This window comes from Athalia rosae, chromosome 6 (assembly GCF_917208135.1).
Source record: "Athalia rosae chromosome 6, iyAthRosa1.1, whole genome shotgun sequence".
Lineage (NCBI taxonomy): Eukaryota > Metazoa > Arthropoda > Insecta > Hymenoptera > Athaliidae > Athalia > Athalia rosae.
Genome location: NC_064031.1, coordinates 401,552 through 422,013, shown reverse-complemented (window position 1 = coordinate 422,013; position 20,462 = coordinate 401,552). Strand labels below are relative to the sequence as shown.

The window sequence follows — 20,462 nt, the reverse complement described above, 5'->3', positions numbered from 1 at the left end:
GAGGGGCGAAGAACCGACGCGATGGAGAAAATAAAAAGAATTGAAAACAAAAAGAACAAAAAAAAAAATCACACGCACATTCGCTACAATGTGTCCGTCCAGTTTTTCCTTCCCCGCGTCGAAAGTAAACCGTGGACCGCGCGTTCTTTTCTTCAGGTTTTCCGAGCGTATTCCCTTCGGGTTTCACGTACGATATCGGTCCAACGCACAACCGGGCATTTCCGTGTATCGTAATCGTTATTCCGAAAGGTTGAAACCCGGCCTCGAACGATTAAAACGTTTACGGACGTACGGTCCCGTAGGTTACGCGAGGTATTAGCTGTGGCCGCCCACCGCGAGTCACAAAATGGGATGGAAGAAAATAATCATCAAGTGGTAAAAAAAACTAAAGCACGAAAAGAGAAAAAGAAATAAGGGACACCGTGCGTCGATACCGCGGCGGGGGATATTAATATTCAACCTGTAACGGGCGTGTACGTGTACGTGTGTCGCGGAGAGCGAAAGGGGTAATGAAAAAGAGTCCCTTTTTTTCCTCCATTTACATGCGCGGCGAAGAATTGTTGGTATTTTCGTTATATTGGGCGGTCAAACATGAAACGTGACTTTTAGGTGCGATTTAATATTTCCAGCTACGGGTATAAAATTTGATTCCATCGTTCACAACGACGACAAAGCCCTCCCCCTCCCCCCCGCCTATATCTTCAATTTCACTCGGGGCATATTTGGATATTTTATTTCTTTGCGGCGCCGACATCTGGTTCGATGTTATTACACGTGTTACCTATACGTATGTATATTTCAGGAACGACTCTTTCCTGATTCCTCGTACGTGCGATTTGAAGTTGTCTTTTTTTTTTTTCTCCTTTCGATCCTCCTTTCGAATCGAAGAGACGGAAACGTATGGGACAAATACATCCGATGACGAACAACGGGATTAATTACGTGGCTTAGTCGGTAGAAATATTCGGTACATTATGTACAGAGTAATACTCGGAACGTCCATTCGGACACTCGGAGAAGCCCGGTGTGTAATACCTTCGGGAGAATCTGGAATAATACCGATGTCGGACTTATCTTGTCGCTGAGCTCGCGCGGCTAAATGGTAGGAGGGGGAAATGTGGTTTTCGGGTAAAGAAAAGGGAATTGTGGACAAGTGGAAAAGAGCTCATCAGATTAGGATGAAGAGGATTTATCCTTTATCCCAGAACCGATAGATCCGTGCGCCGCTATACGTAAAGCTGATTGATTCGCCACCGTCGCCGATGAAAACGGTCCCCGTCCGCTACCCCCTCCCCCCCCCCCCGAAACGAAGTTGACGACTCCCGTCCGCGATTGATCGAAAATAACGAATGGATAAATTGACCAGAGGTATGTCGGAGTGGTCCGGTTATCTCTCGGCGAAAATCTCCGAGGACCGTAATAACGTCGCATACGAACGTCGGTTCGCCTTACCTACGGAAAATGTACACCTGTACAGGGCTGACCAATAGCTGTGCCGCTGCAAGAGCTTTACGCAAGTGCAAAGGCGATATACCGTAAGGCTCGCCCTTAAAATTTTTACTACCGGAAGTTGACTCGAGGCTGCGGACCGAGTAGACGTTCGTATACGTACGTATATACACCGAGCTGTGTACGGGAACACGGGTATACCGCGGGTACATAAGTTTCGCCGCACCTGCGAGAGTGTGCGATATCGCGTACGTAAATCCTCCGTGTTTTATACACCTACACGTACCTATGATTACGCGCGAGTTCGTGTAATTGCACGTATTTCTGTATGGGTAGGTATATGCATTATATATACACCGAACGGGTGCAGCGGCGATATTATACGAAAGTTCACGTGCATATAGCCAATTAGGTAATTAACGTAATAAGAAAAATAAGGATCTTTAGTTATTACAGGTTATATACTGTTTTACAAGAAAGGTATATAAATACTACGTATGTATTACATACGCAGGTATGTACGCGGGTACGCAGTCGGTTGGAAATTGCACTTTATTATCGTCGCGATCATCGTTCTGTTGTTATCCAACTGTGTACACCTATCATTTTTTATCTACACTTTGAGATCGATCCAACTTTTTCTCTCCTCCGCTCGAAAACCTGCTCGTGCCTCTTGCGATCTTCCGGAGAATCTCAACCGCTGCTACGAATGCGTTAAATTGCTCTTCCTCCACCGCGAAACCTCCATCCTCCGTTTGTGATAATATTTTTTGTCGCTCTAAAAATTTAGCGCGAAACAAAATTATCGAAACACGAGTGTATCACCTTATACCCTGCAAATTATAGCCGTGGTGCATTTCTGCGTTGCATTTTGCTCGCGTTTTCTTTCGACCGGCTACTATCGCAACTATTTATCAACGACGTACAGGAAGAATATACCGGAGAGCGTTATCGCGATCTCTTTCTACGGAAAAAATTTATAAAAAAAAAACGGTAGTCGAGCATCGATAATTATTAGTCGTTAAACCCAACGACCTGTAATACGGCGTGGAACGAGCAAACACCGATCGTACCTCCGTACGATTCAGACTCGGTTGAAAATGACGAGATACGATCCGGGTTTTTTTTCTCACATTCGATAGAACGAGCAGATTTTTTCTCCCCGATCCGGAGCGAAACTATCGGAAATTTCGAGGGTGGGGGTTGCAGGAGAATAGAAACGAAGGGAACGACCACGCGGAACTGGAATATCGACGAGCCGATCGAAAATGAAGGATAATAAAGGAGTGCGATATCTCATAGCGTGTAACGCACGCTTCGACTCGTGAGCGTAAAAAGGCGGAGTTGGTCGTGCGGGCGGGGTACGCGCGGAGGAGAAACCAACAACAACAAATGGGGCGAATGAATCTTCGAGAGCGAAATTCTCCGATGTCCTTAAATTTATCTCGTCTCTTCGTCGGCGGAGTTCTCCCGCGACGGTGTGCCGCTGCCGGTGTGCGGGTGCAGGTATTCCCGATCGACAACCACCGAGTTTTTTCGCCCCTCCCTCCGCCCGTCCCTGCCCAGCAACACCCTTTTTCACCTCAATCTGTACACCTCACCCTCTTCTTCTTCTTCTTCTCTTCTTTCTCCCTAATTCTTTTTTCCTCTCTCTCTCTCTATCTCTCTCGCCGGCTGCATCGGAAGAGGCTCGTCAGTCAGTCTCCGCTTAACGGTAGATCAATCAATACTCTACCTCCGAGTCGAACTCTCTCGCTCCCTTATATTTTATATACACGTATATTTCTATCCCCGTGTATTTATATACCTTCACCATTACCTCGGACTCGGTCTTCCCTCCGTGGCTCGCGCGCCGTTAAGGTAATCATTCCGTCCTTACTTTTAGTAATATATATCTCACCCTCTCTAACGAGCCACTCTCGCTCGGAGTAGGAGCAAAAGAACGTACCGAAAAAAATGAGAGACTGCAAAAGAAAAAAGGCAACCGAGAAAATAAATATCGATACTTTTGAGAAATGCGTTTAACTAGACGTAGGTAGGTATATACGTTCGACGTACCGCGGCACCGGGACAAAACGACGAGCTCGGTCCATTTGTAAGGCGTACATATTCCCCGCGAAAAAATAGAAATAGCGAAAATTGATCGATCGGATCCACGAATCGGAGACACCGTGCGCGCGAGCGTACCTGTAATACTACCGTGTTAATACCGTGTAATAAATTGAACGGAAGGTGAGAAACGATGATTCAAAAGTTCGAAAGTTTGAGGGGGTCGAACGGACGGAGCGTCCTGTGCACGGATATTAAATGTATACGTGATAATCTATAAATTAATTACGACGACCCTCCAGGGGTGCCGAGCCGTGTGTTTCCTCCATGCGTTTCCCTATATACGTAGAGGCGCAACCTCTCGATATATACCCGTGCGCACAGACGCACGTGCATTTCACGTGTTAAGTATAAATTATCACCCTCTTTTTTTCATCCGTTTGTTTGTGGTTTTGTTTTTCCGTTCGTCCCCTTCGGTATTATAAAAGCAATTAAAAGCTTTCGAATTAGATATAGCACATCGTACGTAACAAATATGATAATGTTGCGCGCCCCGTTTGCCTCAAGGGGGTTTTTAGTTTTAAATTTGGTCGAAAATACCGAAGCGGGAAGGGGTTAGGCGGCGGGTTAAACGAAATCATTAATAATCCGGGCTAAGTAATCTGTCCGTATGGGAGTTGGCCACCATGCTTTATTATACATACGTATGTGTGTACATATCGGGCGTGCATCGTGATGGTTTTTTTTTTTTTTTTTTTTTTTTTGTTTTTTTTCAATCCAACTCCGATTTCCGACATCTCGAGGCGATTCCGACGATCGTCGCATCTCATTTGATTCCGCATGCGGATTAAAAATTGAATACTTACTCGTCTCTTTGGTTTTTATTTTTTTGCAGTTGTACGAGATCAACGATGACCCGAAACGCAAGGAATTTTTGGACGACCTGTTCAGCTACATGCAAAAACGTGGTGAGTTGTGAGAATTATTAAAAATTCGCCGAGGCGTCGCATTCGTTTGCGACCTGTAATTGCCGTACGCGCGAATCGATCGTTGTACGGCGTAGAATGACGGTTGGTATACGATCGCGACCACCTGAGGATACTCGGTCCTGGTCCAGAGAATCCACGTGCACGTGAAATAACGTAATATCGTGCAGATGTAACGTACAATACGGGAAAGGGGTGCGATTCGTAGATAGGTGGGATACATGCGGGCTACGGAAATGCACGTGTACTTTTTGACGGGCGATCGCCCACCCCTCGCTCCGTTCCGTCTTCGAAGGAGGACGACGGTAAATGAATAAATAATAAATGTAAACGCCTTTTATATACCTCGATAAGGTTGCGTTTGTCGTACGTAAATTTATCGTACAAAATAAACTGTTACTTTCGGACAATATGGCCGCTCAGGCTACACGCTCGTATTTACTTTGAATGAATAATTTGAGCCTTGAGAATATATGTGCGTCAATCGTTGATCACCAGAGCTAATATTTGTTCTATTAATTCCTGCGGTTGAAACGAACTCGAGTCTCTGCAGTAATGGCAGCGATTGCAAAATATCCTCTCTCTCTCTTTCCCTCTCTCTTCGCGCGTCTGCCGTAATATAACGAATTCGTCGACGCTATAACCCCGGGATAACGACGACGGCGACGACTTCGATGATATTACGCAAACGTCGCGCTTCGTCGTTGACCGCCTCGACTCTTTATCCGATTCATTGATTTATTTTCAAAGCTAACGCGATCGCGTCGTACGGCGATCCCCCGATCGAATCGTAGAGCCGAGTTCGACCTTCGTCCGTACGGTGAGATGGAATATTTTATGCCCAACGAGTGAGGACAATTTGAAAAAAATTGCCACCGCTCGTACGATGCGATACGCGTACGCGTAACGATAGAAAAAAAAAAAAATATACTTCTACGCGTGTAGATCGTGTAGGTAAAGGCGCGCACACGCGTACGCGGGAGACGGTCTTCTCGGTAAGCAAATGTGTTAGCGACAGACCGGAAACGCGAGGTCTCTAATTATAAACATGGCGGACTCGTCCATCAATCAACCGCTGGGAGATGTGTCAAGCCTCTTTTCACTCCCTCTTTACCCTCCCCTCCGTCTTATCTGCGCTCCAACTTTTCTCCGTCTCTTACATCCCCTGCCTCCGCTCTTCACCCCTTTTGTCCTACAAATTTCAAGTCGGCGTAGATGATGCTATTATTGTCTCTCCAACCTCCCTAGCAATAATTATAGAGGTTTGGATCAACACGGAGCATCGTGCAACGTCTACCGCTTCTTCTTCTTCTTCTCCCTCCTCCTCTTCTCTCTTTTCGCTTCTTCCTCCTTTCACGGTTCGACGTCGTCGATCCTGTAACGTGGACGTGATTCCTCTCTATCAAAATCGAGAGGAAAATTTCGTGGCAACTTTTACAATTTCCCGACGAGAGAGAGAGAAAGAAAAAAATAAGAAATTGTCGCAAATCGTCGTCGGAAGTTGGGAACTGGAACGAATCCACTGACGACGAAATCGGAATACACGCGGTCGTACCTACCTGTTGCGTGGAACGGGGTTTGAGATTTTCTTTCATTTTTTTCTTTTTTTTTTTCGTCCGAGCTGCCGTTGGGCTCCCCGTGGGGTCGGTTATATCGTGCCGGTGCTCCGGGCGGACACGCACAATAATTCAACACTAACGTAATACATACATAATATAATATAATATAACACCCGAATACGTGCTGTACGCGATACACGCGTGAAGGGAAAAAGGGTGTATCGGTATACGGAAACTCGTGTGTACGTACGTATACCTGTATAAAAGGACCATTCATCACCTACCTCTGCCTATTAGTCCGGCCACCACCAATTTGTGTTTGCTATCAACACTTCTCTTATCCCTTCTCACCTAATTCTATCGTTTCCCCACCTCCTTTTCCTTTTTTCGGCTCACCTCTGCATACCCTCCTCGTTGCGCGTCGGTGCATGCCCTCTTTCCCTCCCAATTATTTCGATGCCTCCGACGTCGATTCCTTTTAATATTTTGACGAATTGGAGAAGACCATTTTGTAACGGGCCTAACTGTGCTATTTTTCGTCTCCTTTCGAGTGAGGCTGAAGATGAGCAAGGGGATGTGATTCGATTCGGATGTACGTGGGAATTGCGATCGTTATTATTTTTTATTTCACTCCCAACTCGATGTCGATCGAATAAATTATCCGACGGGGTGTATAATAGTTTCGAACGTTTCGAATGTCGAAGTTTATTTTCTACCGTTGAATTATAAATGCGATAGAGTGCGATTTATTAGGGACAGAGCCGCGCACCGATACGGAAGATTATGAAGAGAGATGCGAGAAAGAAAAAGGAGAAAGTATACGGTTTACCCGAAGGTATGCATCGGGGCAGAGGGGCTATTTTGCAGCATCATTTCGCTCTTCAACTGTTATAAATCTCAAGCCATTTAATATGCAAATATCTCTCGCCTTCTCTAAAGCGCGAACGCGCGCGCTATTATTATACAGCTTCTCTCATTGTCTTGTTCATCCGCTTCTTTTATCGTGTGGGCATGCACCCGTGTTGGCGTTTATCGCACACACGGCTCTCGGGAGAACGAGTTTCGATTTCTAATGCAATCTCTCGTTTCTGGATTCTCCACCTTTATTCCTCCCTCGAATCAATCGCACCGTGCGCAACCTTTCTTACCTCGACATCTCCGCGAACGCGTTTTCTACGTGGAACAGGGACGGTTGGTAGGTAGTTTCGGCTTGCAAGTTTTTAGTGAAATCGCCTCGGCTCGCCGCTAATACGGTCGAATGAGAGAAACGACGTTTATTTCCCATATGAGTCGAGTATAATACCGCACAACTTATACTTACCTACCTACGCGATCTTTTGCAACAAAAGACGACGTCGCGTGATTTGCTTCGGTCAATAATAAGCGTTTCATTTTCTTCATTATAATATGCCTACATATATTTATACACTATATGTTATTCCGTATTTTGTACAAAAGGCACGTACAGCTGACTACTAAATAGCTACTATAACGACACCCCTTGGTCGTATACATCGATGTGAAAGGAGAGAAAAATAAAATAAAATAAAATAAAATAAAATAAAATAAAATAAAATAAAATGAAAAAAAAAAAATACGGATGCAGGCAACGAACACGAAACACATGCGTATAGTGACAAACTTTAATTAAATGGAAGGAGAAGAAGGGAGGACGAAAAAACGAAAATTGCAGTATAAAATTCCTCGAAATCGTAAGTCGAGAATTTATTAATTTCTTAATTTTTTTCCTTTTTTTATTGTCCAATAAATATGAAAATTAATATTTTTATACTCATCCCGAGAATCGGAGAGGTGTGGGTAGTCCGTGCATGTGAGACCTTCGGGCAGTTTGTGAAGGGGCGGAAAATGGGGAGGTCATTACCAAGAGGCTATAAAGACTCCTGTGAGTAAATTAAAAGCACTCCTAAAAGTTGAAGGTATAACCGAAAAACCGACTCGTATTCTCACGTTTTCGGTACATATGCGTCGCTCTCGCGTGCCAAGCTCCTTAATTTAGTGCGATCGCCTGTACGTATATATTATTAATTTTATATTTTCATTTCATTTTTTTCTTTTTTTTTTTCTTTTTCTTTTTATTTCAAATTTTATACGCTTGTTCTTGACGGGTATCCACGTATGCTCGAGACGCAGCTCCTCCTACCGCGGGCAACACGTCGAATACAAAGTTTGTCGTTTCAGGTATAACGCAGCCGTGTAGAAATACCGCGGGCTACATAATCGCGACGTCGGAACGGACAAAGATACGTAGATAAATAAAAAGCGGACCGTTCGAAAGAGCGAAACGTCACGAGTCACGATCGCAAATGCCAAACTCGCATTTTTCGGCGAAAAACACTAAAGAAAAATGTTTCTCCGTTTTATCGATTTATTGCGTGGGACGATTGAAATCGAACAACGTCGTTCCCGTCGAAACGTCGAATTCAGGTACAACGAGACGAGGGGGGGATACGGGGGAATAATCGAGCGGACACGTCCTTTATCGGGGGGGTAATTTTTTCAGTCGCACGCAGTCGTACTCACTCGCAGGTAGTCGGTGGGTTCGGGTGAAATATATCAAAGTACGACTCCGATGACCGAAACGGAGGAGTCGAGGCACTTTTATTTTTATTGTATTATAAAGTTATAGGGTCATCTGTTCCATTTTTCTATATACACCCACCCACCCACCCACCCACCCGTCCGTCCATCGACCGTGTATCGGATCAAAATTTCCGAGGCGTCCGCAACGTGGAGGTCCCTCCATAAATATTGAAGTATAAGGTGGTGTAATAAAACAAATTCTTACCACCGTAAGTTGTTTCCCCGTTGGAAATTTTCCACGCGTACGCGATAGACACCGTAAGTTCAAGTTTGACACGAGTTTTAAGTCGGTAGGTATAAAATAAGGATGGGATAGATATAAATATAGTTATACCGCGAGGGTGTAACTCGGTCATAGAGTCATTGTGCGTGACGAGACTTTGACCGATCGATCGTAAACCATTTTCACAGAAATTTTGTTTCTAAGAAATATTTTTAGAGAAAGCGAATTTGCTCTTCGGGTTACAAGTATACGTCCGTATTATACCCGCGTGCACGTACACGCGCGCTCTGCCTGTGTGTGTTCTACGTGCGATCTTAAAAATCCCACCACACCGACGGAACTGGAACTCGGGGCCCACCCGCTGGCTTTAGAGGGCCTTAAACCAGGATTATGTCAGGATTACCGGGGCCTCGAAGAAGAGGAAGGAGAAGGAGAAGGAAAAAAAAAAACAAAAAGAACGAAAATAAACGTGTATATACCTATGTACGCGTCCGTACGGATACACGTACCGCACCCCTCTCGAACCGGGTACCGTCCGCTCCACGACCTACCCCTACGTCGCGCAACCAGTTCGAAAAACGGATGCGAGTCCGCTCAACGGAGATAATCCGAAGGGGTTGTTCGAAGGTCCTTTGCGCGTCGTCGGATCCACGTATCCTCTGCTGCGGGGAAAGGAAGCGGAGAAAAGAATAATTTGAATCGCGGGGCGCGTGCGGCGTTGCTTCGCACGTAACGTATCGTCGACGAACGAGACGAAGAAGGAGCGAAGGAAAAAAAGGGAGGAGAGCGAGAGAGAGTTGGTTGCGAAGACGCGAAAACCAGTTAACCGAATGACGTTGCACATTCTAGCTGTCTCCGCGGGTAACGTGGTATATAATATACCTACAAGTTCCCGATCATCAGTTACACCCGGTCACGTAATTGTCGAATTCCTACAGCTTCCCTTCGCGCCTCCTCCCTCCCCTCGCCTCTCCTCCTCCTCTCCTCCTCTCTCTCCTCTCTTTCGCTCTACACGCGTACACGTACATCCGCTCTACCTTTACGCTCGCGTCGTTTACGTACGTGTGTACGATACACCCCACGTCTACGTTCGTGTACGCGCGTTAAATAGCGCAGTGCCGCCGCGAGTGGCAGGTTGCGTTTCGGAAGCCACTGTGTCCGTGTGTACGCCAGAGGCTCCCTTGTACCTAACTGTTCACGAGTAAACTGTCAGGGAGTAAATTAATTGAGTAAACTTTGTATTGCGTGGATACCTGGGCAGCGTGCCGTAGATGTGAGTCGAGACGAGAGGATATAAACCAACGCGAACCGATCTCTCTTCACGTTTTACTCCCCCGAACATACGAATCCACGAGAATCGTCGGACGGTACGCGGCGTTCTCCACTCGTCGAATACTAGTTGGCTCTTTTCCCTCGCTCGTTTCTCCCCGAGAGGTGTGAAGTTGCCGGTGCTTGAGTTATCTACCCAAAGTAGGTACATACCTAATTAAGGGTGGGAAAGGTATACGGCGTTTCGACATTTGTACCTTCCAATTTCTACCTACCGAAAGAGGGGTCTCGGTAGGAGAGAAAAGTTGGGCGATTCGAGGAGGAGATTCGTGCTCGAGGAGTTTTGAAATTTTTTTCCATTCGCGATGAAGCTCCCGTTTAAGCTCATTTCGATCCAAAGCCTATAAATTGGAGCACGCTATATCGCCACCCTAATTCAATATAATGCGACGAATATCATATTGTAAGATATTTAGGAAATTCGATTTGCGAGAGGGTCGCGTTATTATATGCGAGGGGCTTCGACTCTGAACTAATTTGGTTATTAATGTTCAAAAACGATACCGTAACGTAATATGGTAATATATTCAATCGCCTCGGTTGAAACGATCCATATCCACGCCGAAACGTACCTATTGGCATTTGGTATTGAGAGGCGCCGCGTTTCGTTGTACATTATTATATCCGAGTCTACTTTGCGTAGGTACACCTCGTGCGCACGTACTCGTACAATTTCTTCGATCGCGCGTTGTATTAGTTTTCCTTTTCTTTCGCGGTGCTTCTGCTTTAATTTTGGTTTTTGAATTCCGGTCGGCGGGTCGCCGCTTTATTAGATTTTAGCGACACGTCGTACCGAACGCGGCTCGGCGTATATTCGAGCGGTGGATTTCTGACTTATTAAAGTTATAAAAGCTTTAAAGACACATTTGCCCCGTCTGGGTAGTTTATGACGCTTGACGAATCTGTAGCGCTGCCGCACCGTGCATAGTGTACCGCAGCGACTTGAAAAGATTTGGGTCGCGCTGCTGCGGAGTCCGCGTCGCCGCAGCCTCGTCCTACGTGCGCGCGTGTGTATTTCCATTTTTTCGTTTCTTTTTCCATTTTTCGTTCATTTTTTCCCCCTCGCGTGTGTAGGTGCGTACGTGCGTGCACCCCGCCGCACATTACTCGGTTCGGTCCTCTCGCGTATACCTTGACTCTCTCGCGCTTACCGCGCGCCGCACACTCCACAAAAGCCCCTGCACCGGAAGCTCGCACGACGCGCGTTTTCCAAGAATCTTTTCTCTTTCGAAAACTCGCACTTTCGTACGACGACGTCCCTTATGCCCGTGCGGACCATCTCGTCGCGTCGTCGCGTCGAATTTATAACAACGAGAAAAACGAGAAAAACGAGAAAAGCGCATCTGTCCCGCTTATACAGATTCTCTACGAGAATATAAAAGAGGCGAAGACAAATTCGTCCGCAGGGCCTGAAGTATTCGAAACCACTTGTTGCCTCGCGGATCTCACGCGGAACGTCCGTACTCGGTGCATCTCGCGTCCGATGTTCCATTTCTCAGATCGATTCCCTTGATCCCTTGAAAAAAGGGAGGAAGAAACATCGTCACGGACGAGCTTATCGCGGGACGCCGACGAAGAATACGGCGTTTACCGGGGTGACCCCGACGCTACCGCGGCAGTCTCACCTCCGGGGACATCCTCGTACGCACGCACGGTCGTACAGGATGGTATTATACATCCGTAGCGGGGTGAAATAGACAAAACATGACCACGTCCGTAATCTTCGGCAGGGCGTGGCCAACCGCTGCTGAATAATTTGGGGCTAGGCTCGAAATCCATCGACATGGGTGGTCGCTGGAACGACCCGAAGTTCGAGGAGCCGCAGCTCCGTAGCTGCGCTACGCGAAGCTGCGCCTCTTTATTCAAAGTCCTCCGTACCGGTGCCCGCTTCTGTCGCGATATCCGCGTCGGGGTGACGTCTACGCGTACTCCCGAAGCGCGAGTGCCAACGAGCAAAAGGATCGCGTCGAATCGCGCCTCCCTGCAGCAGCAGCAGTTCGCTACGAGGGTCTCTCCGAATTCCAAATTACCCACTCCGGTCGGGTGCTCGAGAATCTCTTAACGTACGTGGAACGCGCCGTGTTTTAGAGACGGTGATAAAGTCTGGAAATAATATCGGGCGAACGCGCGATAAACTTAAAATGCTTTCGCGGCTTTGATAGATTTTACGATCACCCCGTTCGCGGTTTGATCCGCTCGAGTAGTTTCCCCGGTTCCTTTTTTTTTCCCCCGCGTACTCTCTCTTCGTTGGTCGAGTTCTTCTCTTCTTTTTTTCTTTTTTTTTTGTTTCTATCACGCGTATCCTCGCGGTCGTTCCCGTGAATTTCCTCCGTTTCCCTTGTTTCCGAATTGAGAATTTTCCTCTCGCATCGCGTGAGATGACGCACGTTCGAGGAGGTACGCAGATGCACCTACGCGTACGTTGCATGTACCGTAATAAACTTTAACGCAAGGCCGTCGAGAGAGAGAACGATGAAGAGAAAAAAAAAAAAAAGAGGAAGGGAGAGAGGAACACGAGGCTGTCAACAATGTGGCGAAGCTTTGATGTGACGTCAATAGCGGTTTAACTACCGCGTGGACCGTAACAGCTATCCCGTACAGCCGTACCTCGGTGAATTCGACTTTTTAAAACCAACACGCGACGATACGGACATACACACGGATACACGCGTGTGCGCCTACCTTGTACATTTTTTTTACACTCGACACTCGCGCCTCGTACCATGTACGCCGATCGTCTCCTCGTACATACGCGCGTGAGCTTGTAACACGCCTTAACGCGTGTCTCGACGCACCTAAAAAACCTCCGGCGTAACTCGATGCGAGCGAGCCATTAACCGGCGAACGTCCGCGTCGCGCGAAGGAGCAACAAATGACATCGATCGACCGGGCGGAGGAGCCGGGAAAAAATATCGCAGATCCAGATGCACACGACGGTCACTAGCGAGTCCCCATTGTCGTCGCGAGTCGCTCGGGGATGGATCCGGATCCCCGAGTGAATATTTTCCATACTTTCGATCGATCGGTTCAATCGGATCGTCGGTCCATTTTTTCCGAACGATTGACCGAGAACTGCGGATGATGGGTATACATCGACGGGTACGCGCGGACGTCGTTCTCGCGGCTGCGGCGGATCGTGCGAAATAAAATGATGGTCTCGGTAACTCGGTCGACGGATCGTAAATTATAGCAATATTTCCGCGAAATCCTAACAAGATTATAAACCTTCGGATCGTAGCGACGTCGGCGTTGTTCCTCACCTACTCTCTCGTTCCTTTTCACCTAATTTTTCTCCTCCTCTTTTTATATCCCTCCTCGTTCTCCCTCGCTCTCTCCGTTCCCGCGTCTATCAACACGTCCGTCTCACCTCCCGTGTGTTTCCTTCGTTTTCGTTCCCGCGTACGTATACGTGTATTTACGTATTATACTCGCAGGCACGCACGTACACAGGGGCAATCGCGTCTCCTTTTCTCGCACAAGTCGCGAAGGAAGCGAGAAGATCTATTTATAATACGTTTGCTTCTTTGTGGACCAGCCGGTAGGGTAGTAAACGTCGCTTGTATTTCATACGAAACTTCAACTCGTATATATAGCCACTCCACCTATGCAACCCCTCTTCTTTTACTCCTCGCCTCTTCCTGCCCCTTGTACACGTGTATCGTTTATTATTCAGGGTTTCTCTTCGTACGCCCGATAGCGCGCCAATCGCCCCACATTACGAACGAACAACCGCGGTACGTAGGATTCCCGATCATCGAACGATCTGGGTACGTGGGTAGGAAGGGAAGGGGAGTTTTGGAAATTCGAAAAACGAGGAGAACCCCGTAGCGCCGTGGTTCAGTTGGGGTTATTAATAGACCGCAGCCCGCGCCCGCGGAAGAGTTATTAAAGTATTAAAGTAGCAAAATATATAGGGGGATTATTAGGATCCCAATCGTCGGGATCTCTGGAAGTTTATCGAACGGATTCGTACTTACACACCGTCGGCGTTGTAACGGTGGTCACGCGAGATTCTGGGAAAAGTTGTTTCGTTCGCTCTTCGTTGTTATAATACGATGTCGGTGGTGCACCGCGACGGCGGCGGCGGCGGCGGCGGAGGTTCGAGGGTGGATACGCGGAGGATATAAAAGGTGGGGGGGGGGGACCGACGGGGGAGCCTTCGGCGTTCGCCTCGGAGCGCGCGGTCCAGGGGTATACGCGCGTGTGTGCGGCTATACCTGACTCTTTTGCACGTCTCGTACGTTTCGCGGCGTGGGCAACACAAGCGCGACCGCGTATAATATACGAGAAGATGAACGAGACGCACACGAGACGTAAAAGACGTAAACACGCCCGTAATATTACCGTGTTCCCGATGTGCGAGTGTGTCTCGGTAATAAAGGCTTCCAGCATAACCGGCGATTATTAGATTGGACACTCCTCTCCGAGTCGCCCATCACAATAACCCATAAAATGCAACATTTTGTTTCGTATACCAATTACCCTCCCACCCGCCGTTCGCCGTATTACAGCCGCGCGCTCGCAACGTCACGAGAGACCCCGAACGCCGTGCGCGACCACCACCCCTGCCCACCTGGGTGCGCACGGCCCTCGAAAGGAGACCGGGTGCGGGGCGAAAGGAGCGGGATCGTCGAAAAAACCGAAGGAAAAATGGGAAAGCCACCCGAGGGAGGGAGGCGAGAGAGGAACGACGATTCCGCGATCGCGTCGCGGCGGCAGAGGGTTGAAAGAGCGATCGCTGGAGATCGCGGGGGTTACTCGTCGCACTTTTCCACGCTCGGGTATATTCGTCCGCGTGGAACGCGCGTACGTACCCGAGTATGAGAATAGGACATATTTTGGCTCGTTGAAGAGAGGCATGCAATGGCCACCGTTGGTCGGTAATGGTACGGCGGCCATTATAAAAATAACTGCTGATTGGACGCCCTACCAAGAAAAGTCGTAATCGCATCCTGAAATATTCCCCTCTTCTCTCCCTCTCTTCCCCCCCATTCCGCCGCAAACATCTTCTATTCTCTTCTCCTCCGTTTCTCCCCCATACCATCGTATTCCCGTTCCCCGTGTTCCCATCTCATCCCATCGTACATCCCGCCCCTCTAAAAAACAACCATTCGCACTCCACGCAGCAAACAATGAACTCACGTTCACGCGTATACCGCATATCCGCCGATAGGCGTAACGCGGAGTTCTTTTTTATTTTTTCTTCCTCCTCTCTCTCCTCTCCTTTACATTTTCCTTTTATTTTTCATTTACCATTATAGGCTTACACGTATTGTATCGTGTAGGCTACAATACCTATCGCACAACCTATTCGCGCGCATATAGTAGCCAAATACACGCGAGTCCTGCTGCAATCAACTTTACGTCGCGGTTGCGCTTGTATTCCCTCATCTCCTGCAAGCCCGACAAACACACTTTGTACTCCATTTGTAGCAGTGCGTACATATTCTCGCCGCAATTATCATCCATCCTTTATCATTTCGCCGCGAAGTTTGAGCCGCTCGTTCATCGTCGGATACGAGGCGGTCGCTTATTTTTGTTGTGGGACGAAAGGGTCATCGATGTTGTGTACCGCGTGTGTATACATCGGTTCTCTTTCGCAGCGTTGTAGCTGCACAGTTGGAACATGGCAGCGTGTAGGTATAGGTATAGCTCGCGAAACGCGCGTATATCAATAATAATTGCAGGGCCAATAATCGAGGCCCTACGAAGGGGTTTTCCTTCTCGATAGCCCCAAATTACCGGTTCCCCTACCCTACCGCGTTATATGTGCCGGAGATTGCACTTACAAGATGGCGGTCCCCGTCGGAGTCCTTCGTCCATGCGCGATGCACTCGATGCACCCGATGGCGCCGGGCTCCGCAAGCTTTTGCAATATTCCGCGAATCGCGTATTCGCCGCACCTCGAACGACGGCTTCGATTTTGCAGGAACTAATTTTTTACTCCCTTGGCGTTTGTCAGGTATCGATCGTTCGATTACCTTATCCGGCCGTATCCTCAACTTCCACCCTCTCTGCGGCGGATGCGACGTCGAAAACCCCACGTCTACACATCCGATTAATATGATTTTTCTTTCCTCTTTTTTGCAGGAACACCGATCAATCGGTTACCAATAATGGCCAAATCAGTTCTCGATCTATACGAATTGTACAACCTGGTCATCGCCAGGGGTGGGCTCGTTGACGTGATAAACAAAAAATTGTGGCAGGAAATCATCAAAGGACTCCATCTTCCTTCGAGTATCACATCGGCAGCTTTCACGTTGCGCACGCAGTAAGTTGAAACGATTGATTATTGTCGAGGAAAGGTTTTCGGCATCGGCAAAGGTACGGAGGAGAAGAGAAGAAGAGAAGAGAGCACCGAGTACAACGCCGATGTCTACGTACGTGCGACCATGCTCTTTTCGAGCATTGTGTTTCAGCTGCGGAGGGGAGAGAAAAGCTCCGAAGAGCGAGCGTACGAGATCGTTTCGTATAAGCTTTTGAGACTTCAAAGCGCGGCAAATTTATATTTTTTGGCCAGCCGATGTTTGGATAGCGTTATCATCATTACCGCAGGTTTCGTGCCCGGTATTTGTGTTTTTAAGATGGCGGCTTGTATCATCCGCGTTATAGGCCTCTGGAAACAAAAATATACGCGGCGGGTCTCGCACAAAAGCATCGGGAGCACATAATATTAATGTTGGCCCTTCTGGTAACACTCAAAATTATCTTGTTTAATCTATACAACGTCTTCGCCTCTGTTCCACCCGTTTTAACCGCGGGCGCGTACCCTGAACTACGAGAAATCGAAAACAACGGAGAGAAGGGAAACGCTCGATCGCGCTGCTTCCACCCCCGGGGGATTGTTCGTCAGCCCCCGATCGCGCGGCGTCTTAGCTGCGCCGTGCGATTCTTCGGAAATTCATTTTCCCTTCAACCGTGCGACCGCGCGCGCGTCATTATTTTATTTTTTCACGAGTTCTAATTTTACTTCGCCGCGATGATATATACCTATACATATATATATCCCTATGATATTTGCGATGGCTACTAAAACTTGACAACTTTTAGTTGTTAATATTATGATTAATGACGATCCGATGAAACAGTCAATTTAATTTAACAGCTCTTCCAACGCTGGCTCGCACGCGGTTTAACTTCTGCTACTACTACTCATACCGCTGCAGACGGACGAGACTTTGACACTTTCTAGACCGGAATGTGGCCGTAATTCTTACGCCGTTCTTAGGCACTGCCGAGCTTAATGACTTCTACGAGTACCGAGACCCGCGCCGCCCAAAGTTGGACGAAAATCGACCATTGAAACGCGTCTGCGATACACGTGTATTTTATAGGCGCCGGCGATTCGCGCCTCTCGCCAAAAATCCTCGAAGAATCGACGTCGCCGTCGAAAAATCCCCCAGCTACGCGCCGCTTCGTTCTTCTCCAGTTGAATCAACGAAGCCGGTTGACGATTGGTTTTTTATTCGGTGCGAGAGTTCGTTCCGTCGTGTACCAGATCGATGAAAAAAAAAATGATGTAGTAGCTTGTACTCGTGGCGGTCGTTCGGTCGTGTCGCACATGCGACACGTTCGCATCGCCACCAGCTGCCTGAGCCGCGGATAGTGGAAGCGCGTGAATTTGATTATCACCCAGAAAGAGAGATTTATGTCTCTTTGGCGCGCTGCGTGCGTTGTATAGAGAGAACTCTGCTGCGGCTGCCGGCGTCGCGAGTAGAGGAAAAGTATCAGCCGCAGCAATTCGTGGACGCGGAGGAACCAAAGCCCTCTCTCCCTCTCGCTGCGTGTGTGCGTCGCATGTATATATATAAACCCACCGATGTGGCCCGGTGCAGGCAACCGCCGGCGCAGTCTGTATAGCCCCAGACAATCGTAAAAACGAAACGACGTGCCTCGCGAATTACAGGGCACGTTTATGTTGCGACTGCATAGCGACGTCGAGTTCTTTGCCCGGTTCAATATATTATATATTCGCATTATAGCTCAGCGTACGTTCGGTCGAAACTCGCTGCGTCCGCCTCGAAATATGCCCAACGATCGATCGAACGCCTTAGGGTGGACCGGCAATGATCTTTTTCCCCCCTGTCTTCCGCAGGTACATGAAATACCTCTACCCCTACGAGTGCGAGAAGAGGAGGCTCTCGACGCCGGCTGAACTGCAGGCGGCAATCGACGGTAACAGACGGGAAGGTCGGAGGAGCAGTTACGGCGCTTACGGGGGTGGCGGTGGCGCCGGCGATTCGATGGTCCGCGGCAGTCCTCACACCCCGAGTTCGCTTTCGTTGCACGCCCAAATGTCACCCCTCTCGCTCGTGACGGCTGTCGCTGCCGGTGGACAACATCACGGACAACAATCGCTGGTCAACGGAAGCGCCGCGCATACGCCGGTATCGCATCATCCGCATCATCCGCAACATCCGCAAGGTTTGCCGCTTGGACAACCCCTGAATTCTGGTAAGGATGTGCCGCCGTTGGGTGTATTTATCGATGAAAATTGCCTTTTCCCCTTGCCCGCGAAGCGCGTCGCTCGAGAGACGGACACCCCGCAGCCTCTCGTCGGGATCAAACTTCCCTTATCCTTTTTTCCTTCGCTTTTTCGCCTCTCCGTGCGACGGGGTGCGTCGCTCTTCGGGCTTTTCGAAGGGCTACGCGGTCGTGTTTTACGCGGGGGAGGCTGAGCCGGGTGATTCTGAGTTTGGTAGTCGGGATGGGGGGGGTGGTTGGGGGGCAGTCGGAATGCTCGTTAGCGGGAGTCATCCGTTAGCGCCTGTCTCCCGGGGGATCTTACAATCAATTACGCCTCCTCCGCTCGCATCATCATCATCTCCGGGGAGGCACGGAACTTGTGCAGCCTTAACTACCGATTTAAAATAAACCCCGCTTTCGTGCAGGAGGCTCAAGATATTATTATAATACGGATTGTGTTCTAAAACTAGGTCCTCACCCGTCACCAGCCCGTTAGTCATTTGTTTGCACCGCGAACCCGCGCGCGCGAGAGTCGCCGTTGCTGCTGCCGCTGCTGCTGCTGGCTTTGATGATAGTCGAAAGAGGCGGGGAATATCGTCGTTTCCGTATACTCCTAGATCACGTCGTTTTAATTATTAATCATTGTACCCCGCACGGACGACGATCGATCGCTTCGTCTACGGTCATTCGAAATTCGTTACAATTCGCGGGGGCGAAACTATCTCTGTTATGGATGGTTTTTTCGTTCCCCGTTATCTATACGCTCTCCGAATCTCTTCCGTTGTAACGCTGAAAGATTTCGGTGCATTTTCTCTCCGTAAGCGGCTCATTTGTCGTTGTTCGGTATATACGTATGTAGGTATAATAAGCCGGAGGCTAGAAACGATCAACGTGTTCAAATAAACAATTCCTCTCGGACGTCGAAACTTGCCTCGGAGCGGGTGTAAAGGGCGAGAAAAATGGAGCGGTGCCAATCACCCGGAAAGCGATGTTAATTTACCATTGAAAGGGAACAACATAAACTATCCTCTTTCCTTGGGGATAAATAATTTCCTCGTTTCTCGTTTCCACGATGTCTCCTTCTTCTTCTTTTTTTTTTTCTTTTTTTTTTTTTTTTATTTATCTATTTTCATTTTATTGTAATTCGATTTCAGGCCCGATACCGGGACTCGCACCTTCGGAATTCGAGGCCCGTATGGTCGAGTACGTTAAACTTTTGAACAAGGAACTCAGGAGTGCCGGAGCAGGGACGCCACCCCCGATGATCCATCGGCAGGGTAGCGCCTCGCCACCTTCTTCTACTTCGCCTCGGGACGCCGCCCTGAACGCCCTTGAAATGTCTCGATTAACCCTTTGGAACATGTACAACAACAACACACTTTATCCCGGCGTAGGACATCAGCCACCCCTCTCGCCGCAACCCCCGCATTCTCCTGCTCCTCCGACTAGCAGTCCGGAACCGCAAAGAGAAGCTCTCGACTTGGGTCTCAGGTCAGTTGAGATTCTTGTTTACGTTGCAAATCAATTTCCAGGCGCGATTCGTTGGATTTATTTTGCCGATTGAATTCCGAAGGTCTTCGCCAATGTCGTCACCCCCGGCGAGAAATAGCCCCCCCTCCTCCGGTGGAGGTGTACAAGTGAAAAGAGAACAGGACATCGGGGGAATGACGGTAGGCCCTCCGCCAGCGAAGAGGCTACTCTCCGACGACGACAACAATTCAGATCCCAAAGGAGCTTCCTCGGGATTGTCCGGTGCTCACATAAAGATCTCCAACAGAGGTGAGTTTGATTGAACAC

General features: G+C 48.5%; 1 protein-coding gene across 5 annotated transcripts in view; it reads left to right on the top strand.

Moving 5' to 3' along the window:
* The window catches only part of LOC105683165 (protein dead ringer), a 70,449-nt gene that overhangs the window by 44,815 nt on the left and 5,172 nt on the right, over positions 1-20,462 (top strand). For all 5 annotated transcript variants that reach the window (XR_007279090.1, XR_007279089.1, XM_012395593.3 and 2 more), the window contains 5 exons: positions 4,394-4,466; positions 16,287-16,470; positions 18,295-18,653; positions 19,820-20,156; positions 20,239-20,444. Coding sequence is in view for 3 of the 5 variants with exons in the window: in XM_012395593.3 (XP_012251016.2) it covers positions 4,394-4,466; positions 16,287-16,470; positions 18,295-18,653; positions 19,820-20,156; positions 20,239-20,444 (1,159 nt within the window). In the remaining 2 variants the exon portion in view is untranslated. The remainder of the gene's footprint in view (positions 1-4,393; positions 4,467-16,286; positions 16,471-18,294; positions 18,654-19,819; positions 20,157-20,238; positions 20,445-20,462) is intronic.